This window comes from Botryllus schlosseri, chromosome 1 (genome assembly GCF_051294905.1).
Source record: "Botryllus schlosseri isolate E-star chromosome 1, Bs_hap1, whole genome shotgun sequence".
NCBI classification, from domain to species: Eukaryota; Metazoa; Chordata; class Ascidiacea; order Stolidobranchia; family Styelidae; genus Botryllus; species Botryllus schlosseri.
Genome location: NC_137236.1, coordinates 13,491,378 through 13,512,242, shown reverse-complemented (window position 1 = coordinate 13,512,242; position 20,865 = coordinate 13,491,378). Strand labels below are relative to the sequence as shown.

Genomic DNA, 20,865 nt, shown 5'->3' with positions numbered 1-20,865 from the left:
TTGTGTTTCTCTGAACTGTGGCTCAGGGTTGTAACCAAGTCACAAGGCTCCGAGTCACAAGTCAATCTCAGTTTTATAGTTTTGACTCGAGTCAAGTCGAGTCATTTTCAATTCACCACCGAGTCAAGTCCGAGTCCAAGTCACCGAGCAGAGGTTCGAGTCCGAGTCATGGTATTATGACTCGAGTCGAGTCCAAGTCATTATGCCGACTTCCCAGTTTACAGTTAAAGGCTTGGTAAATCCAATTTTTATAACTCTGTTTGGTGATATCGAATGGTTCGCATTTATAATATACTAGTTTTCGTCATTTTTAGCAGCTTCTGGACGTGTTTTCAAGTACCAGTACCAATAGACGAAATCCCAATAGTGTGATTACTTTACTATTCCTCGAAATTACAATGAAACGTCGGTCTTGGCCGTCTGAATCTCGAGTCAAATGACTTGGTTCGAGTCATACACAATGACTCGAGTCCAAGTCGAGTCAATACACATATTAACTCCGAGTCGAGTCATTTCCGTATTTTGAGAAAATGACTCGAGTCAAGTCGAGTCATCTGAAAATCGTGACTCGAGTCATTACAACCCTGCTATGGCTGCATGTAGGACACAGAGAATAAGACAAAGAACTGTTATTTGTGTCCAGAAAAAAAGAAATCTAACCTACAATCACTACAATTTGACGTAGTAAGCAAGTAGTAGAGAATTGTCGAAGACTATGATCGCCGGCCATATAGCCTAATCATTAAGAGCAAAATCTGTCTGCGGACTGCTCGAAATCATGTCTCGGGCCGTATTTTGCCCGTCCCTGATCTACGGCATATTCATATCCACCCCGGAATTCCATTTGTGTCATGTGCTGTGCTGACTCGTATTATTTTTTTTCTGTAACATGAGCTCAAATCTGGAATTTGAAATTATGCCTAAATTTCAAATTCAAAACCATGCTCCATTGCTCATCTTTACTGATCTTAACTTCGTCCAACTTTCGAATTGGCTAGTATTTGTGCAGAGCCGTAGTGTTCTTTGATGAGTTAATTTACCAACCCGACCATTAATCTAGATAACTGCTTGCCTATTCATCCTTTGAACTTTTAATCTATCATATTTAATAATGAGAGTATTGTTTAATAAAATGTGTTGCTATCAAATTCATTCTTTGGCTGCAAGCTTCATCAACTATGTACTTAATACGCCTATATTCTTTTATTCATTCATATGCTATTTACCAGGGCTCTCCCTCGTCAAGGTAATGTTACCTGACGTAAAAGTAGTCACCGAGTATATTTTTGTTTTTGATAAACGCTTTATACAAGACAATATTATGTGGTGCTTGTTCATTGCATTTTGTTTATTCTACCAGACATGATTGAATATTTGTAGCGGGATTTTGCCACTTTGAAACATACCACAATTTATTTGATAACTAGTAGGCTAATGATTACCTTATCATTTGCTGATGTACGGTCAACATTCCTTTCGAGTTGAAATATTGCCATGTTATTTTTCCGTAAGTGTAAATTTTTATGTTCGATAACAACACTGTTAACTCAAATTCCACTGTGTGATGATAATCAACTTGTAGCTTGATCAGACAGGAGTCAGTCATACCCAGTTCATGTTCGTTATATGAGTGGTAGGGTGATGGCATGGAATTTTTCAGAAAAGCAATGAGCGTATATCACTCATCCCAGGCGATGTGTTGTATTGTAGACTGGTGGATGCAGATGGCATGGTTGTCAGCTGCTGCGAAAATATCAAGGATATGAATTCTCACCGCCCATCTAATAAGGGGGTCAGGAAATTGAGTACGTTCTGTTTCCCAGCCTTAATACTGGACATGATGGATTTGGGCAAATAGAAAGTTCTCCGCCTTTCCAAATTATATTAGAATTATAGCTACACAGTTCATTCAAAATTGGACTAAAACTACATCTAAACAGTTTTTTTTTTTCAAAATTAGATCACAATTGGAATTACTGATTTCGCCAAAGCTTGAATCAGGTGTCTTATTTCAAAGACCACTCGGTTTCGACACCTTCCTACTCCTCTCTTTTCATCGTATCGCAGTCTTTTGGTGTATCGAAATGACATCAAATTACAGTTCATTCTCATGAGCATGGCTGTTGGCCCAGGTGGGTGTCGGATTAAAAGACTACTCCAAGTCGTTTAGGCACCGTCCTATCTTTTCATTATATTGCAATCTCGTGGTGTGTTGGTTTGTTAAAATTAACTGGGGTAACCAGAAATTAGCAGGGTTGTAACCAATTCACACGGCTCCGAGTCACAAGTCCATCTCAGTTTGGTAGTTTTGACTCGAGTCATTCTCAATTCACCACCGAGTCAAGTCCAAGTCACCGAGCAGAGGGTTGAGTCCAAGTCATGGTATTATGACTCGAGTCGAGTCCAAGTCATTATGTTGACTGTCCAGTTTCCAGTTAAAGGCTTGTTAAATCCACTTTTTATAACTCTGTTTGGTGATATCGAATGGGTCGCATTTATAATTACTAATTTTCGTCATTTTTAGCAGTTTCTGGACGCATTTTCAAGTATCAGTACCAATAGACGAAATCCCAATAATGTGATTACTTTACTATTCCTCGAAATTACAATGAAACATTGGTCTTGGCCTTCTGAGTCTCGAGTCATATGACTTGGTTCGAGTCATGCCATGCGTAATGACTAGAGTTCAAGTCGATTCAATACACAAATTGACTCGAGTCGAGTCATTTCCGTATTTTGAGAAAATGACTCGAGTCAAGTCGAGTCATCTGAAAAACGTGACTCGAGTCATTACAACCCTGGAAATTAGTTCGGATTTGAAATGAAACTTTGAGCTAAGAAGCATTTCAAATATTACATTAGGGTTATATTACTGACATTTCGCTACAACTAGTGTAATTATTCAACTAAAACGATGTATTTAGTCAGGCATGCTCAGTGCACTGCACTCTCGGTGGTCTGCTTTCAATTTGTTTTTGTAAATGGCAAGAGGTTTTGATAGAAGGTTACTTTCGGTCACTCACGCATTTGCAAACATTGCAGACTCATCGTTACTCATCATCATTTGCTTCAGCCTGGCTTGAATTATTTGGCTCCCGTATCGTAGCAGCTCATTCAGCGTCTGATGCTTCGTGGATTGACATCTATCAGAAAAATGTCTAACGTTACCAAATTTGATTACTTGGTATTGGGTGCTGGCTCGGGTGGGATTGCCAGCGCAAGGCGGGCCACAGAGTTCGGCGTAAAAGCCGCAGTAATCGAGCACGGACGATTGGGTGGCACTTGCGTCAACGTCGGTTGCGTGCCGAAAAAAATCATGTATTCGGCCGCTTCAATTGCCGAAACGCTGCACGACGCTAAGGACTATGGTTTTGAATTGTCGGGGAAGCCGAAATTTACGTGGAAAGCCATCAAAGACCGGCGCGACGCGTATATACAACGCTTGAACGGAGTTTACGATACGATGCTCGGCAACGCGAAAGTAGAAAAGATTTTGGGTCACGGCGTCTTCACTGGGGAGAAAGATCCGTATCCGATAATATCTGTGGCAGGGAAAAAATACACAGCTCCCCATATCCTGATTGCCACTGGGGGATATCCTGTTATACCGTCAGAAGGCGAAATACCTGGAGCGCAGGTGAGATTAATACTTCTGTGTTGACATCAGGATTGACTGTGATCTTAGGCTTGTTGGTTATTTGATAATATTAAATCAGGATATTAGATATTGCTACAAACATTATATTCATTTTGCAAAATTTACTCCTCTGTCAGCTTTTCGTCTTTTCGACGCACTCTAATCAGGAGCGAGTGTCAGTAAATCGAAAGGCGTTAACCAAATTGTATTTGACAAATTGACATACTGAATACCTCAATAACAACACAACATTAATAATATGTTCACAGAGTATAGAGTTCCGTTCCATCTAGCAGCAGGCTGTTGCAGGTGCATAATGTTGGATTCTTGATTACATTTTAATTAAAAAGAGAACCCCACAAGCAATTCAAATTCGATTTATTGCTAATAATTTCATCATTTCAATACAGCACAAGACTGCGATACCATGAACGATAGGAAGGTGTCGAAACGACTTGGTGTAGTCTTCAATATCAGACACCCTAGTTATGTTAGTCCGTTATTTTTAGAGCCTAATTTACTACAGTTATACTGTTACCTTTACATTTTGATATGATATGCAATTCCCGACCCTGTTTGCATGTCATTGTTACCTAGGCCTAGACGATACAATGAAAAAAGTATTCCTATATTTTGAATTTGGTTAATCACACTTACCGATATTCATTCCTAATAACAGTCAGTCAAAAAACTTGAAGCGGAATAATTCTGCCAATAAGAACATAATGTTCGTTGGGATATTGAAGTTATGTACCTCCGGAACTGTATTTGTGTATTAGACACTGCCAAGTCAGGCGGATTGCTCTTCCACAATTCAATACAATGTGTGTATTTTCTAATTGGACGATCGTATCTGGCGTGTGTCAGAATTGATGATACTATTTATCCATTGCAAAATAAATAGCATTGTCCTGAAGGGAATGCCATCCAATCATTTTTGGTACAAATTTGTTTTGAAGTCTGAACGAACTCTGATTAAAGCAGTGGCTTATATATATTTTGGTATAAACTATGAAGTTTTGGTATTCGAAATTTCCCAAAGCCCGATAATACGATTTTCTTACCATTTTGTCCACTCCTGTTATTATACAAATTTGTAGGCCTACTGGTATCTCGTAATTTAGCTGTGGATCTCAAAGATATCAAGGTAAATTACATGAATCTGCCAAAATGCAAGTACTACTTATGGACTGTGTGAACCTATCTGTTTACCTTTAGCGTTAATCCATGATCAATGAGTGACTCTTGTACCAATTATTTATTCTTTAGGCCTAATGCTGCGACTTCCTTGCATGAAAATAAAATAATTTTTTTCTCAGTATGGAATCACAAGTGATGGTTTCTTCGAACTTGAAGCCCTTCCCAAGAAAGCCATTGTCGTCGGTGCGGGATACATCGCCGTGGAGATGGCTGGAATTTTCAACGGTCTGGGATGCGAAACACATCTTATAATTAGAAGGTCTGTAACATGGTTTGTAAATCGTGCTATAGATTGAACCCCGAACAAAACAAGCAGGCAAGCATGTATGTCTGTAATAGCAAGTTGAAAATGAAGTGGAAAATGCGTAATTGCGTATGTACAGTACAGTATTCAAGTAACCAAGTCATAGGGTTCCAAGTCACAAGTCAATCTCTCTTTCATAGTTTTGACTCGAGTCGAGTCAAGTCGAGTAATTTTCAATTCACTACCGAGTCAAGTCTGAGTCCAAGTCACCTAGTATAGGGTCGAATCTGAGTCATAGTGTTTTGACTCGAGTCCAAATCATTATGTTCACTGTTCAGTTTTTAGTTCAATCCACTATTTTCAACTCTGCTGGAGTGGTATAGATTGACTCGCATTCCTAATCATAATATCATTATTTTCCTCAGTCTTAACAGTTTTTGACCCAATTTTCCAAGTATCAGGATTGATAGACGAAAAACCAATGATGTGATAACTTTACTAATCTTCGAAATCTAATAAATGCCTGACTTGGCTCTCCTAGTCACGAGTCATATGACTAGGTTAAAGTCATGCACAATGACTCGAGTATAAGTCGAGTCAAAACAAAATTGACTCGAGTCATCAAAAATTAGCGACTCGGGTCGGACTTGAGTCGAGTCATTACAGCCCTGGTGTCAACCAAAGTTCCCAAATCTACATTTTTTTATTTCTACGCCTTACATTTTCTACTTCCGCTTGATGTAGTTATAGCATGTTTTGTAAATCGAGAGTTTTTCTTGCAATTGAGTAATGCTGACTCCTCTTCAGACATCAAGCTCTCCGAAATTTCGACTCGATGATCAGCGAAAACGTCACGAAAGAAATGGAAGATGCCGGCATAAAAGTTCACAAGTTCTCACACGTGAAGAAAGTAGAAAAAAGCGGCGGAAAAATGACTGTAAGATATTGCACTGAGTGTGACGTCAAGCTGTTGCTCCGTATTTGTTCGATCGTAGCTCGGTAGTAAGAGCACTGGTCTTCCAATCCTTAGGTCCTGGTTCAATTCTATCGCTATCACATTAAAACCAAGCCTTTCGCATTTGTCAAGTTGAATTCATACCTGTGCCGGACCTAAGTCTGGGAATAGGGTAGGCTATTCGGGTAGAGTAAAAAAAAAGAAAAATTTGGATTTCAAAATGTAACACTGACATTTGATCCCAAATCTCCAATGAATTACTTCTATCATGATTTCAGATTTTTGCACCCTCTAGTGACCGGACAATTCCACCGAGTGAGCCAAAAATAGCTAATTTCTAAGATAGATAGCTAGATAACCCCTTATGCTGGAATGCCAGTTTTGGGCTTAAAATCTGCGGGATCAACATGTTTTCATCTCACTTCCATAGAACTTTGTCTATAAAATGTGCAGAAAAAGTTACAAGCAAATTATTGATTTTTAGACCGCCATTGAAAACGTTGGTTTGTGTTACCAAGTTTGCAATGCCAATTTGCATGTGGCAATATGTTACGTTGCTGCTTTAACAACAAAATCTTGTTTGGCAGTCTTATCAGATGATTTTTACATCGACTTAGTACCATTTTGATAGGTTTGCGGTAGAGGGATACCCGCTTGAACTTCATGAAACCATGTTGCGGATTAATGATCCGCTTTGGCGACTTCTGAATGGAGTACGTGTAGCATCTAAAATAGTACATTGAACGCTTTGGTATTCGACATTTCATGCCGGTGACGTCATATTTTGTGATACGATCGTTGATAAACAATGTTATTTCCAATTCTCTACCAGTTGCTGACGATTACTCCTGACGAGTGTCAGCTGAAAATGTTAGGGTTCGTTTCGATGGATATCGAATTTCGATGAATATGTATATTGAAGTGGTGTACCTCTAAGAAGCTCTTTAAAATATATCATGGTTCATGCTGGTACAGCTGAAGTTTCTGCTGTTAATGTCGGCAGAGGTGCATCCATATCAGGTCGATTTCTCTTCATCATGGCGAAATTTCTCTTTGCTCACGTGGCTTATGGTAGCTCGACCAATAGTCTACTGCTGTAAGAACAATGCAGAAAACTCCTTGAGAGTTCCAATGTATGAATGGAACACTGCAGCTCTTAGTTCATTCAGCCAGCAGCCGTAATGTTATTTTCGTGCCAAAAATGGTATGATCCAGCCTCGTTGATCCTGGTCCTTAACAGTATTTGTAAGTGAGTGTTTACACAAACTAGGTTTGAAGAGCTTCTTGAAGGTACAGAACTGCAGTACCGGTAAACAATTGAATGGTAGCCTATATCACATTGAAATGAACGCGAATATTTTCAGCAGACGCTCGTCAGGGGTAGTTGTCAGCAACTAGTAGAGAATTCAAAAGAACATCGTATATCAACAATCGTATCACAAAATATGACGTCACCAGCATGAAATGTCAAATACCAGAGTGTCTGCACTATTTTGAGATGGTACACGAAATTTTTTTGTTGACACAGTCTTGTCTGTCTAGTGTCGGCCGAAAATATTTTGGTTCATTTCGAAATGAATATATCATACAAGCTAGGTTATGTAAGCATTACCTTTTTCTGGTTCCAAAATCATGCAAATAATTCGATTTTGTGCATAATTCCGGGAAATACCTTCATTTTTAAATATCCAATCAAATATTTGTTCATTTATCTTCATAGTAATTATCAATAGTGCAGCATGACTCGGCTATTCTCATTCAATAACTGCAGACTTGACTATGACTGTGCGTATGAAAACATATTTTGCATGCAGGTGATGATTCAATCGAGTGAGCCCTCTGGCGAAACTGTGGAAGCGGACGTCGAATGTCTCCTTTGGGCGATTGGAAGAAAGCCTAGTTCCGATATCGGTACAAATCTACTCCTTGTTGAGCACTAGCAAATTTTTATTTTCAAGTCTCTCCTGACCAGAGTTAGTCAGTCACTCAATATGTCAATATGAAGTACTCGAATTGGTTTTTGGCCCTACTTGTACTTCATACCCTAATTGATATGTTTTAGACTAGTTTGGGTGAAACTACATACTAATTCCATTAATACTTAGCTTTTTTTTGACACTTCTAATGCATACCCTCAGAATTGTCCAATATTTACACATGTTATTCTTTTCTGAATTCTGAGTTCATAAAAAAATTTTGAAAAATTTTCAGAGGTTCCAAAGTTGATGCATTTTGAGATTTTCTTGTCACTTGGTGGCGCCGCATGGGGGAAACGTTTGAAATAAATATTCTGCGCTACAGTGATGTTTTCACAGTGACTGTTTCGCTCTTGACTAAAATGTTTACCTGGGAAAAGAATCGGGGAGAGGGCCGGTTTTTAAAATAAAAAAATACATGTGGCATTCTGTTTTACCAAAATAAAAAATAAGAAAAAGTACACTTTGAAGGTGCATGGTCGATATAAAATTGGTTCAAATTGGACTTTAATGCATCAAGAATTAGCCAGTTGATAAAATGCAGAGTTGGCAACCTCGCAATTCTTTGATTATTTCCTCTGTTACTGACCTCTGGTTGTCACACATTGTCTTTGAATATATCAGGACAGTGGCTCTCAAACTTATTTAGATACGGCCCCCGTATCATCGTATCACAAATTATGAAACCGGAATGCTAGCAATACCAACGGATAGTTTGCTGGCATGGAAGGCTGTGACTGTTGATGGGAGAATATGAAATTAGGACTATACACAGAGCAATAACTAATACTGGAGTAAATCGCAGCCTCGCGCCCCCCTTCAGACGCTTTCACGCCCCCAGTTTGAGAACCACTGCATCATGATAACATAAAACAGTCTGCTTCATAACATCCTTAATCTATAAATAGCTTCATTTTTCAGACTGCTCTATACCACTCCGTTTCATTGATTTTAAATTATCGCTTTCAGGCCTTGACAAGGTCGGCGTTGAGCTCGACGCGCACCAGAATGTCAAAGTGGACGACTACCAGAACACAAACGTATCGGGCGTGTACTCTGTGGGTGACGTGCAGGGGAAAGCCCTTCTCACCCCCGTTGCCATTGCCGCTGGACGGAAACTGGCTCATAGGTAAATTCACATACAGCGGTAGTCTCATGTCTTTTGAAGATCGGCCGAATATATCCAAGGTTATCAGTAAGGCGATTTTTTTACCTCAAATAATCAGAATTTTGACATCTTTTGACCGCATGATCGAATCACTCAGGTACGAAGGTGTACGAACCCGAAATTATGATAGGAATTTATTTATTTGCTATTTGGCACCAAATATCTGGACATTTTCTATTTTTCACTCCACCCTAATGGACCGGCAGTTAAAAGCCACTGGTCTAGACTAGGTATGGGCAGAGTGGGATAACTAGAAAATGTTCAGCTCTTCCAATTTAAATTGGAATTATTAGCATTAGAATTATAAAGCTACAGTTTTTTTTTGTAATTTGATTGAAATTACACTCACTGAATTCGCAATAACCTGGTTCACAATAACCTGGAAATTGATTTGATTCTGCCTCGCACAGACATACAACCAAAGTCAAGTTTAATTTGCATGAAATCAGCATTCGTTCTTGTAAGCGTGAAAATGGCATACGTACACCAAGCTTGGCTGGTTGCGCATTCTCTTTTAGCATTTTCATGGAAACCAGATAATAGATGGTGATTACTAAATTTTGTCAAAATTGTAGCGTTAAGTCAAAAAATGTCAAATTTTGTTACTCAGTCAAAGTGTTTTTGCAACCTGCATTTCGTTTGTATCGTACATTTGGCACTGTCGGTGAACTTATCATTTGGCATTTTGCAGCTTGTAGCCTACTTTATAGGCCTACAGTTGTAGACGGCCCATTGTCTGCTCATTGTGAATCATAAACATTCAAATGAAACAAATAGGTTGACATGGTGCTATGCTCAGCGTACCGCAATTCCCTAACTGAAGCAAGACTGCGTGGGCATTGCATGCCTATGTCAAGAAGCGCATTATGAAAAATTGTGATGTAGACACTGTTGTCAGTATGAAAAAATACGGTGTCACCAGTAGTGTACCCATAACTTCAGTGATGTCAGCCAACAACTGCTGCTATTGTACGTTCTTTCTCCATTCTTGGCAAGCTACTTAGTAAGGACAGACATACTACCCGCGGATGTAGGAAAGTATCTTTTGTTGTACTACAATAAATTTTAATTATTTCTACAATAATACGTTATGCAACTACTTGAATTCTTCATAGGGCCAGATTTCGTTAAAATTAAAGTTTTTTCATGTAAAAATTTGTCAGTTTTTGAGTGAAAAAAGTTTTTCCGGCCAAACTACTTCATAAATACAGACAGTTCGAACCAGAAATGAAGATAAGTAGGCTACAATTCTAACATTATGTGGGAAAACACTTAATTTGCATACGTTAGGTCAAAATTTGGTGAAATTTAGTTTTTGAAGAACAAAAAATCGTCAAAATTTTGATTTTTTTAGGTCAAAATCTTCTGTCTTTTAGGTAAAAAAATTGCCCTAGTGATTACATTATCGGCATTTCGTTCTAATTAGTCTAATTAGTCTAATTGTACAGCAAGAATTAGAATTGCTAAATTATAATGGAATTAGCCAGACACAACCCTGAAAATCTCAAAGGAAATTGCATGTTTTTCATTCACTTCATCTTTCCACAGACTGTTCGACGGGCAGACTGATTTGAAGCTGAGTTACGACGACATTCCTACAGTGGTGTTTAGCCACCCTCCTATCGGCACGGTCGGTTTGACGGAGGCGGAAGCCAGGAAAAAATTCGGCGACGATAACGTGAAGGTGGGTGATTCTCTCGGATTTGGTAAGATCCAGAAGACTACGTGGGAATTGTTCCGATGCTAGTCAAATTTCGAGACTTATTTATTAGGGATAGTATGAACGCGAGGTTCCCTTTCTGTGTGCGTACTAGGTCTGTTCAAAATCAATTTTATTTTTTGAATTTCACTTGCTACTTGATAAAATTATTAGGTTGGCTAAAACAACGCTGCACAATAAATTTGGCTCAATTCCAACCAGTAGAAGCGAGATTCTTTGCAGTGGAAAATTTTGAAGATCATATTAAAAATAGAATTTCAAATTTTTTCTCTCACCCATAATACTGTTAAGCTGTCAGTAAAGATAATGCACACCAAATTTGGCTCAATTCTAACCGCTAGAAGTGAGGTTATTGCAGTAGAAATGTTTCTAATTCCGAGATTTTATATTGAATGATTAAAGAGTTAGCCACTGTCAATACTATTTTATTCAAATTTTATTCTGATGTAAAACATCTAGCAGGCGTACGGGATCCATTTGGATGATATGTATAGCAAGTGATAGATAGCCAGTATGGAAACCAGTGTTACATCCTGATCAATATCAATTTAGCAATAGTCAGACGCCGAATACATTTACCGGTCTAGCCTAGAACGGTAAGGCGTAAGCTTATATTCCCTTGCAAGTCCTTGTTGAAATTGTTGGCAAAATGTTGGAAGATATTAAATTCGTGGGATTACACTGGTCAACACATATTTTCAGGCAAACAAAGTAAGAGCGGTTTTGGGGGTTCTCAAGAGCACTGATTCTGAATATGACCTTAGTTTTTTTCAAATTGGCTCTTGTTGTGGAGATAACCCATGGGGCTATTTTTCCCCAAATCTCCCATTTTCGCGGTAATGACTAGATAGAAAATCGGTTTAGTCGTACTATAAAGTTTAAAAATCCAATCTACTTGTTATTTTTACACACAGAAGACTCTTTTAAAAATCAAAATACAGTAACAGCACTATACTCAGGGGTAACAGATTTATGATAGTTACAGACTTTCACAGATATCATGCACATAAATATACTGCAGTCATGTATATAAGTATTTACCTAGATCAGTGGTTCCCAACGTGGGCGATATCGCCCCCCAGGGGGTGATTTGGCGGTCTAGGGGGGCGATAGGGGGGGCAAAAATGGACAAAGGGGGCGAAAATAGCGAAGGGGGCGATAGGGGGGCGCTGACGCGGCAAAACAGCTGACCTTTTTTTCTTTTTAGTCAACCCACCGAAACTTGGTTACAAAAGTGTCAAATTAGGCTTCGAGCCGGAAAGTTGACCTTTTTTTTTTTAGTCAACCCGCCGGTGATTATAGTTTGTATGCCCAATTTTCTGTACACAAAATTTGGGGGGCGAGGATCGGTGTTGAGCTTGAAAAGGATGCGATGGGTCGAAAAAGGTTGGAAACCACTGACCTAGATACTCAAATCACGTGGCATTAATTCAATCAGTTTTATGTCACCCACCTACTATAATTTTGAGATTTGTTGACCTGTGTTATTATAGGATTTGATTGTTCCAGTTGATACATTCGGTGATGTTTGAAAAGTCAGTTCGGTGTTGTGGCATAATGTGGCCTTGGTTATCGTTATGTGTTGTGAACATTGCTATAGAGAGTTGTGACCAAGTCACAAGTTTCCGGGTCACAAGTCAATCATAGTTCATAGTTTTGACTCTAGTCAAGTCGATTCATTTTCAATTCATCACCGAGTCCACGTCGGTGAAGTGTCGAGTCCGAGTCATAGTGTTGCGACTCAAGTCCAAGTCATTGTACTCACTATTTAGTTTTGAGTTCAATCCGGTTCAACCCACTATTTTCAAATGTGTTCCAGTGATATAGAATGGCTCGCATTCATAATATCGTAGTTTCCCTCAGTCCCCTATTTTCCAAGTATCAGGACTGATGGACGAAATACGAATGATTTGGTGACTTTACTGTTCTTCGAAGTTACAATGACTGTCTGTCTTGGCCGTTCTAGTCTCGAGTCATATGACTTGGTTTGAGTCGTGCACAGTGACTCGAGTACAAGTCGAGTCCATACACAAATTGACTGAAGTCGAGTCATTACAACCGTGTTTGGAGCTGTATAGCCTAGTGCAGTGCTTTTCAACCTTTTTCAGCTTCATTCGCACTTTTTTTGTAAAATAAATTTCATTCGCACAAACTAACCGAATATTGTTATACAAAAATAAGATGAAAAGACAACATTTATTTGCTCAGATGTGCAACAAATTGGCTACTGTGTATCTTAAGCTATTAAGTGTCTCATTAAAAACAATAAAAAGGCTACTAATTTCGCTCGTTTTGATTTCAACTATTTCACTAAACCCTTCTACAAGTGCTTTGATGGCCAGTTCTTGAAGTATGTTCTGCACTCCTATCCAACATACAGCGTATTTTTCAATAGTGAAAAATGCTTGCTGGAGAAAAATCGATTTTGAGAGCTGACAAAAAGGTCTAGGAGGCTCCAGTATGTCGAAAGTGTGAAAAACCCACCTGCTTGTGCCTTATAACTTGGGGAATAAGGTCCAAATGATCAAGGAGAGTAGGGACATCAGAGCTCGCTACCTTATGAAACATTGCTTCCACATTTTTTTCGATTTCCCATTTTCTGTCTCGCGAGTATGTGGTGAGAGCAAATAAACTCACGATACTGAGTGTTCTGCTCTTTAGCTCAATCAAACTTGAGAATTCATGACAATTTAATAACGTTAAAGCAGATTTTAGACTGCCACCAAAATTTGAGTTTTTGTGGCACCTCGCGACCCGATCCTCACCCATGTAAAGGAATTCATTTTTAATATTACAGTTGTATGCTACTATTTAACGGACATGTATGACAAACAGAACGCTCACACCACAATTCTATCCAACACAGCTCTACAAAATATGTCTGACGCACGCGATTTCAAATTAGGGTGAATTAAATTCCTTTGCGTGTGGCAGTTGTACTACTGTCTACTCCAGGGGTGTCAAACATACGGCCCGCCAGGAGATTTCATCCGGCCCGCGAAGCAATTCTGAGTATAGATTGAAAGATGCATGTCATATCCAGAACATTTCTAAAATATGTTGAGATTTTTAGTAGGAAATATCTCCATGAAATGGTCCTTCAAGATAGCACATGTCGAGCATGTTTACAGGTAACAATATAACCACCAGACTATGGTTTTGTGGTTTCTAGTCACCATTATCACCAGTTCGCTGACATTGACACCCAATTCGGAGAAGGCAAGAAATTGCGAACTCATTTCACTGACCAAAGACTAGTTATTCGCAGATGGGAAAACGCCAAGAATCCTGATATGCAAGTTACATGAAAAATATATTTATTAGAGGTCTCCAGACTCTAGGAAACTCGATTCGCGATATAATACTATGAAACAAATTCCAACGTCCGTGTTTCCATTCCTCACAACGCATTTGCAGGGTTGATGCCAATATATCACTAAAGCGAAGGGAGCATAGAAATATGCCAACTTAAACAATCGTTAGAGCCATACTGCTTTATAGGCTTATAACTTCACTCATCCGCCAATCATCATAATATTGCCAATTCCACTGTTTGCGAATTAAAGGTGCAGCTATAGAATAGAACCCCTATGATCCGTAATATAATATAAAACACTATTGTGTATATACGCTGGTTAATGGAGTATTCAAATGAAAAATAAGGGATGGATTTTGAGGTATTTTGGGAATGGCGAATTTAGGTGCGGCACGCGAGCGATCTGAAGTGTTGAATTCCGTCCGCGACGTCAGTTGATTTTGACAGCCCTGCTCTACTCAAGTTGCAAGAACGGGACTATTCCGTGCCGACAATGGAGCATATCCATATCAAATGGTTTGGCCATCTATGCAGTATCGGTCATTTTTTGGCCAAGGTTTTGTCGACGATTATGTTTTGGCACCGCACTTTAGCAGCCGTTTGATGACCAAAACTTTCCGTCGTCATGTGACCCGACGCAGAAGGGGTTGCCCTCGAAATGAACGAGTCTCATAGACCTGAACTCGCTCGTTGCACATCCATAGTCCCTACAGTAGTTCATCCCAACGGTATTCGACCATGTTTTCCAGAAAAACCAGTCGGGCAAATGTTATCATGAATTCTCATGATAAAACCATATTTTCTGCGTATCTCGCTTATTCGCTCCAGTACCCAACACCGTGACCTTGGATTTGTAAAAACTATAGCAGAATTTTTGCATAAATTAAACAAATATTACATACATATTAGCTCTGGCACTGTGTCGAATGTCGAGCCAAAATTATACCTTTTGCAGTCCATACTTCAATAACCATTAAAGGGGTAAAACTTGCGTTACAGTAACCTGCAAATGGGAGTCTGTAATGAGGGCATTTACTACTATCATTACCTCGCACTAATCGAACAGGTATTACGGAAGTATGATGATTTTTTAGCGAAAGTAAGCAGAAAGTCAATTTAACGTCATTTTCCCAGCCTGTCGAAGGCTCAGACGTGCTGATATACGGTACGGTATATCCGCCACTACACCATGCAGCTTCCAAACCAGGCTTTTGATTACTTAATAATTACAGTTCGAAAATATTAATTCACTACGGCTTGTGAGAGCTACGACTAGTCGTGCGTTGTAAGTTGAACAAGTTTTTACAATTGCGTCGCATGCAACAACAAAAGTTACACTGCCCTTGAATTTCCTATAAGGTTTATTTGAATTATTCCGGGTCAGAAAAATTAACAATTATTATTATTAACGATTTCCATTCGCACTCATCCGGGATTTTCATTCGCACCGTTCGCACCATCTTCGTCATTCGCACTCATCCGGAATTTTCATTCGCACCGTTCGCACCATGCTCGTCATTCGCACTGCAATTTTTTTCATTCGCACCAGTGCGAACCGTCACACAGGTTGAAAAGCACTGGCCTAGTGACATCATTGGTTTGACATAGCACAACGACCCACTGGCTAGCAACCTACTTTATTGTATGTTCGAATGTGACTTGGCACTTTTTCAATGCCGTTATTATTGATTTATCAGATCTACAAAACCAATTTCCTGCCCATGTACCATCAGATGACCGAAAGAAAGACGCGTTGCCTCATGAAGCTGGTTTGCTCTCTGCCTGGCGAGAAAGTTGTCGGGCTCCATATGCAGGTAATTTTGTCTCTCGGAGTAACTTTTGCTGTGTATAGTATATATTACTAACCTCCTGATAGATGCGCTACTGCCGTCGCCACGCTTGAATACCCAGTGGTTTACTGCTGACTGATCTCAAAGAAGCATAAATTGGTAGTCCTATAGCTGGCGATCCGAGCTAAAATTTAATAAAAGTAATCTTGATCGAAAGCTAGTGTCACTGTGATTCCGAAAATACGAATTAGAATCTATGCGCAGAGCTGCAACCAATTCACAAAGCTCCAAGTCACAAGTCAATCTTAATTTTATGGTTTTGACTCGGGTCATGGTATTATGACCCGAATACCAAGCCATTCTGTTGAATGCTCATTTTCAGGTTAAAGGGGCACTGCACTCTAAAAATGAAGTGGTCTCAAATTGAGGTGCAAAAAAAAAATTGGCCCCAACCATTTCCTTCAGAACGCCACCGTATTGGAGCTGCAATTCATTGAAATTTCCACAGGACCATCATACTCCAGCAGTCAAGCAGAGATCGAACTTTATATCGCTGTCAGCCGATGTTATGAAGGAAATATGTTGTGCACGTCAAGGTTGTTTAGATACCGCGTTCGACGGAAGATGCTCAGGAGATTTATGTCAAAATCAGGCCTAGTGTATTCTATTTCTTTAAGAAAGAAGAGTGTATTCATTTTTGAAGAGCCCTACTGGACATCTTCCGTTGAACGCGGTATCTAAACCACCTTGGCGTGCACGACATATTTCCTTCATAACATCGGCTGACAGCGATATAAAGTTCGATCTGTGCTTGACTGCTGGAGTGTGATGGTCCTGTGGAAATTTCAATGAATTGCAGCTCCAATATGGTGGCGTTCTGAAGAAAATGGCTGCGGCCAATTTTTTTTTTGCACCTCAATTTGAGATCACATCATATTTAGAGCGCAGTGCCCCTTTAAAGTCTTGTTAATCCACTTTTTATAACTCGGTTTAGTGACACCGAATGGTTCGGATTTCAAATGTACTAATTTTCCTCACTTTCAACAGTTTCTGGTCGCATTTTCAAGTAACAGTACCGATAGGTTTGTTTTGTCCTTCAATTTGAGACCACATCATTTTTTGAGTGCAGTCCCCCTTTAAAACAGAGTCTGGCCTTATTTTTCTAGCATCACGACCGATAGACAAAACACCAACAGTGTGATTACTTCTCTATTCTTCGAAATTACAATTAAATATCGGTCTTGGTCTTCTGAGATTCGAGTCGTATGACTTGATTTGAGTCGTGCGCAATGACTCAACTTGGACTTCAGTCGAGTCATTTCGGTATTTTGAGAGTCATTACAACCCTGGAATTCAGTCAGGGCAATGGCACTACTCCGAAATAGCCCTCAAAGTCTCATTATTGGCATTGTTCCGAAACACGGGAAACTCCAGCATCATGACCATAACAATGAACAATTGCATCGAGCGATTGTTTGGCGCAATACCGATTTTCATACTTTAAGGGCTATTTCGGGGTGATTCCATTACCCTGACAAGACTTTAATCTGTATTTTCGATATCAGTGCGATGTTAACTTTCGATCAAGACTAGTTTTACTAAGTTTTAGTGCTCGGGTAGCCAGCTGGAGGACTATTAATCATGCTGCTTTTCAATTGCTTAGCAGCAGACCTCTCGGTATGCAAGCATGACGATGGGAGTTGGAGCCTACATCTATCTGTTGGTCAGCTATCTACGGTTGAACCCAGACTGGTACAAACTAATGGGATTTCGAATATGCAAAACTGCAGCTAGAAATAGTACCAGGGCTGTAATGACTCGAGTCGCGAAATTTTGGTGACTCGACTTGACTCAAGTCATTTTTTCAAATGCGGAAAATGTCTCCACGCGCGTCAATTTTTGTATTGACTCGAGACTAGGACTACCAAGACAGACATTTCATTGTAACTTCGAAGAATAGTGAGTTACCACATAATTGGTATTTCGTCTATCAGTCGTGATGCTAGAAAAATAAGGCCAGACTCTGTTTTAAAGGGGGACTGCACTCAAAAAATGATGTGGTCTCAAATTGAAGGACAAAACGAAATGAAAATTTTGTCCGCAGCGGTTTTCTTCAGAACGCCACCATAATGGAGCTGCAATTTACTGAAATTTCGATAGCAATATAACGCTCCAGCAGTCACGCAGAGATCAAACTTTATATCGTTGTCAGCTGATGTTATGAAGGAAATATGTCGCCAAGATGGTTTAGATACCGCGTTCAACGGAAGATGTTCAGTCAGAAGATTTATGTCAAAATTGGGCCAAGTGTATTCTATTTCCCTAGGACATAGGGCGTGTACGATATATTTCCTTCGTAGCATCGGCCGACAACTATATAAAGTTTAATCTCTGCGTGACTGCTGGAGCGTTATCTTGCTATCGAAATTTCAATAAATTGCAGCTCCATTATGGTGGCGTTCTGAAGTAACGGTTGCGGCCAAAATTTTTATTTCGTTCTGCCCTTCAATTTGAGACCACAGCATTTTTAGAGTGCAGTGCCCCTTCAAGACTGAGTTAAATGTCTATATTATGGATGAGAGACATTCTCTATCACTCGAGCAGAGTTGAAAAACGGCGTTGAACCAGATTGAACTGAAAACTGAACATGATGACTTTGACTCGAGTCACAACACTGCGACTCGGACTCGAATCGTTTAATATTGACATAGAGTTGGCGGTTAATTGAAAATGACTTAACTTGACTTCGTCAAAAAAAAAAAAAAAAAAATTGAACAATAAAAATACAATAAACTTGTGAACCTTGTGCCAGGGTTGTAACGAAGTCGCCAGGTTCAGAGTCACAAATCAATCTCACTTTTATGCTTTTGACTTGAGTTGAGTCGAGTCATTTTCAATTCACCACCGAGTCGGTGAGTAGGGGGTCGACTTCGAGTCAAGTCATTGTGTTTGCTGTTCTGTTCCGAGGAAACCCACTTTTTACGACTCTACAAGGTGATATCGAATGCTTCGTATTCATAATATACTTATTCTCCTCACTTTTAACTGTTTCTGGTAGCATTTTCAAGTATCAGTCCTGGTAGACGAAATGATATTAGTGTGATAACTAGGGCGATTTTTGTTTACCTAATAAACGGAAAATTGTGACCTAAAAAATAAAATTTTTGAGATTTTTCGCCTCAATCTTAATTTTGACCAAATTTGACCTAACGTATGCAAATTAGGTGTTTCCCACATAATGTTAGAATTGTACTACTTGTCTTCATTTCTGGTTGGAACTGACTAACCTTACGAAGTAGCTTGGCCTGATGAAATACTTTTTGCCTCATTAACTGACAAATTTTTACCTGAAAAAAAACTTTTATTTTAACGAAATGTGGCCCTATGAAGAATTCCAGTAGTTAGGCTGCATCACGCATTATGGTAGCAATAGTTTAAAAAATTGTAGTACAACGAAAGATGCATTCCTACATTTCTCGGGTAGAAAGTGTCTGTCCTTACTAATTAGCTTGCCGAGAATGTGGAGAAAGAACGGCTGACTCACTGAAGTTGTGCATGCGTACACTGCTGGTGACAAACCGTGTTTCTTCATTCTGGCAATGGTGTCTACATCACAATTTTTCATCATGCGCTTCTTGATATAAGAACCATACAATGCCCACGCAGTCTTGCTTCAGTTAGGATATTGCGGTACTTTAAGCATAACACCATGTCAACCTATTTGTTTCATTTGAATGTTTATGATCACAACGGGCAGGCCGTCTACAACGGTAGGCCTATAAAATAGAAGTTCAAAATCTGCGATACAAACGAAATGCATGTTGCAAAAAAGTGTCAACTTTTGACCTAACTCTACAATTTTGACTTTTTTTGTGACATGTCAAAAAAAAAAACGCCCTAGTGATAACTGTTCTATTCCTCGAAATTACAATGAAATGATTTTCTTGGTAGACCAAGTCTCGAGTCATGTGACTTGATTCGGATCAAGTCACATGACTCGAGTACAAGTCAAGACACAAATTGACTTAAGCCAAGTCGATTTATTTTTCATTTTCAAGAAAATGACTGTAGTCAAGTCAAGTCGTCAAAAAATAGGGACTCGAGTCATTACCCTGCCTTGTGACTTGGTTACAATTTTGCTACACACCTATTTATCTCTATTATATTCCAGGGTAACGGCTGTGATGAAATGCTGCAAGGGTTTGGCGTCGCGATCAAGATGGGCGCCACCAAACAAGATTTCGACAGTTGCGTCGCTATACATCCCACCTCTTCCGAGGAGCTTGTCACTCTGCGATGACTAGACCAGATTGCCGAGTCCAGGAAAGGGCGTTTTGTGTCGAAGATTTAGTACCTGCGTAGCGGATTTAAACTAGAAAATATAGTGCCATCCTAGTAATCATGCAGTTCCTTTTGATACGTTATTGTTGATATGGTTTCTGATCTTTCTTGCAATTCCAATTACTACCCTCGCGCATTATATATATGTGGGTTAATTTCAATATTGTGTTAGCTGGTGTTAATGAGGAGCGTGATCGAACTTTAGCAAGCTAGGAATCTATCTAGTTGTAGTTGGTTGCAGATTTTAAGAAAAGAGCATTTCTAGTTGGGTAGGGATACGGTATATACTCCTTTTAGGGGGATTTGTCCTTTTTCAGGAAATCGAAAATGTCTTCCTTTTTGAAAATTCGTCCCTCAGAGGTAGGGTTACCATACGTCCTCTTTTGAGAGGATCTGTCCTCTTTTGTGGCTTAATTGAAAGTATCCTCGGAGGACGCCCAAATGTCCTCTTTTTTGAGAATATTGGCTAAATATGGGGTAAAATTCGACTGAGATACAGTAAATCAGCACTGAAGTAA

At 39.4% G+C, this 20,865-nt stretch overlaps 1 protein-coding gene across 1 annotated transcript; it reads left to right on the top strand.

The window, feature by feature from the left end:
- The first annotated feature begins 3,051 nt into the window (after positions 1-3,051).
- LOC145442571 (glutathione reductase, mitochondrial-like) lies at positions 3,052-20,508 on the top strand. Its single transcript, XM_080320520.1, has 8 exons — positions 3,052-3,637; positions 4,957-5,096; positions 5,889-6,018; positions 7,851-7,947; positions 8,982-9,141; positions 10,729-10,864; positions 15,914-16,030; positions 20,178-20,508. The coding sequence occupies exons 1-8, from the start codon at positions 3,125-3,127 to the stop codon at positions 20,304-20,306; spliced, it is 1,422 nt and encodes a 473-aa protein (XP_080176646.1). The 5' UTR covers positions 3,052-3,124; the 3' UTR covers positions 20,307-20,508.
- Positions 20,509-20,865: the final 357 nt, after the last annotated feature.

Bases quoted from the DNA above. Each gene is read 5' to 3' on its own strand.
- LOC145442571 (XM_080320520.1), top strand. From the start codon at position 3,125: ATGCTTCGTGGATTGACATCTATCAGAAAAATGTCTAACGTTACCAAA. The intron at 6,019-7,850 runs GTAAGATATTGC...TTTTGCATGCAG, and splicing joins AAAGCGGCGGAAAAATGACT to GTGATGATTCAATCGAGTGA. The intron at 7,948-8,981 runs GTACAAATCTAC...TATCGCTTTCAG, and splicing joins AAAGCCTAGTTCCGATATCG to GCCTTGACAAGGTCGGCGTT.